This window comes from Nestor notabilis, unplaced genomic scaffold (genome assembly GCF_000696875.1).
Source record: "Nestor notabilis isolate BGI_N333 unplaced genomic scaffold, ASM69687v1 scaffold25949, whole genome shotgun sequence".
Taxonomy (NCBI): domain Eukaryota; kingdom Metazoa; phylum Chordata; class Aves; order Psittaciformes; family Psittacidae; genus Nestor; species Nestor notabilis.
The window spans coordinates 12,826-15,903 of record NW_009943721.1 but is presented as its reverse complement, the minus strand read 5'-3'; the positions used below and the strand labels follow the sequence as shown (position 1 = coordinate 15,903).

At 51.6% G+C, this 3,078-nt stretch overlaps 1 protein-coding gene across 1 annotated transcript; it reads left to right on the top strand.

The window, feature by feature from the left end:
• Positions 1-279: 279 nt before the first annotated feature.
• RIT1 (Ras-like without CAAX 1) lies at positions 280-1,877 on the top strand. Its single transcript, XM_010022068.1, has 3 exons — positions 280-348; positions 991-1,182; positions 1,647-1,877. The coding sequence occupies exons 2-3, from the start codon at positions 1,006-1,008 to the stop codon at positions 1,875-1,877; spliced, it is 408 nt and encodes a 135-aa protein (XP_010020370.1). The 5' UTR covers positions 280-348; positions 991-1,005.
• Positions 1,878-3,078: the final 1,201 nt, after the last annotated feature.

The following is a 3,078-nucleotide window of genomic DNA, read 5'->3' as shown; positions in this document are numbered from 1 at the left end:
GACTCCCGGGTGTTTTCTGGCTTTGGGAAAGTGTAATGCTCCTCCTGGGGAAGTGCCCAAACTGGGTCGTAGAGTGGTCAGAAACAGCAGGTACAATGGTGTGGCTGTGGCCAACGTTCAGCCGGACCCCAAATCGCATCCTTGGTTGTTAAATGAAGATCAGAGGAGTGGTCCCAGCTGGGCTGGTTCTGGCGTGTTCTCTTTGGGAACTGGAAACTGCTGAGTACTGCAGTTGTACCAACCTTGCTCTTTCCCATGTGCTCTGGATTCGCAGAGGATGCTTATAAAATACGAATACGCATTGACGATGAACCTGCCAACCTGGATATCCTGGACACAGCAGGACAGGTAGGTCAGTGATAAGAACGTTAGGAGGGTGTTAAAAGTCTCTAATGGTCGGGCTCAGAGACAGAAATCCTGTATAAGGACGCAGGTCTTCTCTTCCAAGTTGTTTTTTGGGCTGACTTCTAAGCCCTGCATTGCTCATAGCATCTGTGTCACACTCTCTGTATTTGGGCACCTCAGGATGGTGCTCTGGGTTCTGGCAGTGCTTTCTCTGGTGCACCTTTCTGTTCATGATCAACAAGCAACAGGTATTGGCTGATAAATGGCATGTTGGTGTGATCTCTGTAGTGAGGAAACTTGGTGTTAATCCCAAGCATGTGCTGCGTTGTCCTACCTGAAATGGGACATTAGAATGGTGTGGGATGGAAGAATCCTGGAATGGGTTGGGTTGAAGGGACCTCAAAGCTCCTCCAGCTCCAACGCCTGCCCTGGGCAGGGACACCTTCCACTAGAGCAGGTTGCTCCAAGTCCCTGTGTCCAACCTGGCCTTGAACACTGCCAGGGATGGGGCAGCCACAGCTTCTCTGGGCACCCTGTGCCAGGTCCTGCCCTGCTACTTCACAGAGCTGCTGCGCACGTTGTGTTTCCCATTCTGAGCAGCCCAGAGAGGGATTGTGGAGCTGAAATGTCCTTGTCTGTTTGTAGGCAGAGTTTACGGCCATGAGGGACCAGTACATGAGGGCTGGGGAGGGCTTCATCATCTGCTACTCCATCACAGACCGGCGCAGCTTCCACGAGGTGCGCGAGTTCAAGCAGCTCATCTACCGCGTCCGCCGCACCGACGACACCCCCGTGGTGCTGGTGGGGAACAAATCCGACCTGACACAGCTGCGGCAGGTAAATGGCACAACCCAGGCCCCAGCTACGAGCTCTTTGCCCTTGGAGGGTGCAGTAATACAGAAGGTTCTACTCCCTTGCTCCAGTTTCCTGCATGTTTCCTAATCTAAGTTGAACCGTAGAGAAGTACTTGTGCAGCCTGGATGGGATCAGTAACCACGCGGGTACAGCGGTCACAAGAGGAGAGTCTGCTCTTGGGCTCTTCTTTTTGATTGAACTCCTGGAAGATGATGGTAGTGTGGTAGAACACCCATGCTATGAGACAGAAAGGAGGAGGAGTGGGGGTTGCTTTCCTGTGGCCAGAGAAGGGCAATGGGGCTGGTGCACACGCCTCAGTGCCAGGGGTTAGTGGTGGCCTTGGCAGGGCTGGGAACGGGGGGACTGGATGAGCTGAAAGGTCTTTTCCAGCCTGGTTGAATCTCTGCTTCTGGTTTTGGCTTTTCTGACGAGGGGGTTTATTCCAGGTCTCCAAAGAAGAAGGCTCATCTTTAGCTCGAGAGTTCAACTGCCCCTTCTTCGAGACGTCGGCCGCGTTCCGCTACTACATCGACGACGTGTTCCACGCCCTGGTGCGGGAGATCCGCAGGAAGGAGAAGGAAGCAGTGATGGCAATGGAGAAGAAATCAAAACCCAAAAGCAGCGTGTGGAAAAGGCTGAAGTCGCCCTTTAGAAGGAAGAAGGATTCGGTCACTTGAACAGAGAGGACTCCTCTGCACATAGAACAGAACCTGTGAACAGCCATTTGTAACCAAAGCAGTTCAGTGACAACATTTTGGTGGCGTGTTTGAAAGCTGAGTGGACTTCTGTGAGGGAAGACATAACTTTTACCACTTCTTCTTGTTTAGAATGATACTCCCTTCGTTTTGGATATTTCACTTCAGACCAGTAGCACTTGTACTGTTGTTTGTTGTCATTTTTTGACTGGATCCAGCAAATGTTGCTTGTATGTTGGTTACAAATGCTGATAGGTTTATGGCCCTGCACTTTGGAACGTTTCTCTTCAGTCACTGCGTGCTGGAAGCTGAATTGTGTAAGATATTGCTGAAGTTCTCCCCAACTTAACTTAATGAATCTTCTGTTTCTAGTGGTTTGCACAAGCAAAGGTTGCTGCTCTCTGAACAGTGACCCACATCCCAAGGGGTGGCTTGTTGAGGTCGTGGTGAAGAGTAGTTTACACAGTGGTTGTCATGACCAGCAGCCTCGGCTGGGTGTGGAGCTGTGCTGGAGTTCTGGTGTTCCCATGTCATAGATTTCCTTCCAGCAGCAGGGTGGAAGTGGTGAGTTCAGCAGCACTGGTGTAGGTGGGGTTCAGAACAAGTCAGAAGCAGCGAATTCTGGTTCCTATGGCAGCTGTAACTTGGCAACAGGCACGAGATGGAGCCTTTTCCTGCTGTGCACAGCCTTTACTGGGTGCCACAGCGTGTGTCGTGTCACGATGCTGCAGGAACCACAGCTCTGAGTTCTCTGACGTGCTTGTGGAACAAGCCGTAGCTGTAAGGGTGCGCTGGCTTGTCTGTTTCCCCTCTGGTTTGTGTTCCTGTCCTAAAGGAGCCAGTAGCTTTGGTAAGTAGAAGCCTCCAACATAGTGATTCCAAATTATTTCCTATGTAACTACTTTGTAGCCAAAATGCCTGATCCCGGGGCATCTGGGCCTAGAATTAGCACCCCCAATGCTGGTAAGATGCTTCCAGTGCAGTCTTAAAGGTGGAATTGCTGGTGCAGTGGAAGGAAGGAATCAGCTGGGCACAGTGACAGCCCCTGCCGGGGTCACATCCTGACCTTCCAGGTGCGGGTGGCACAGGTACAGGTTCCCTTATGCTCAGTAAAGAGGGATCTGGTTAAAGTGCTGCTGGTACAGACCCTGCATACATGGGCTTGTTCTCTGCTTTGGAGCTG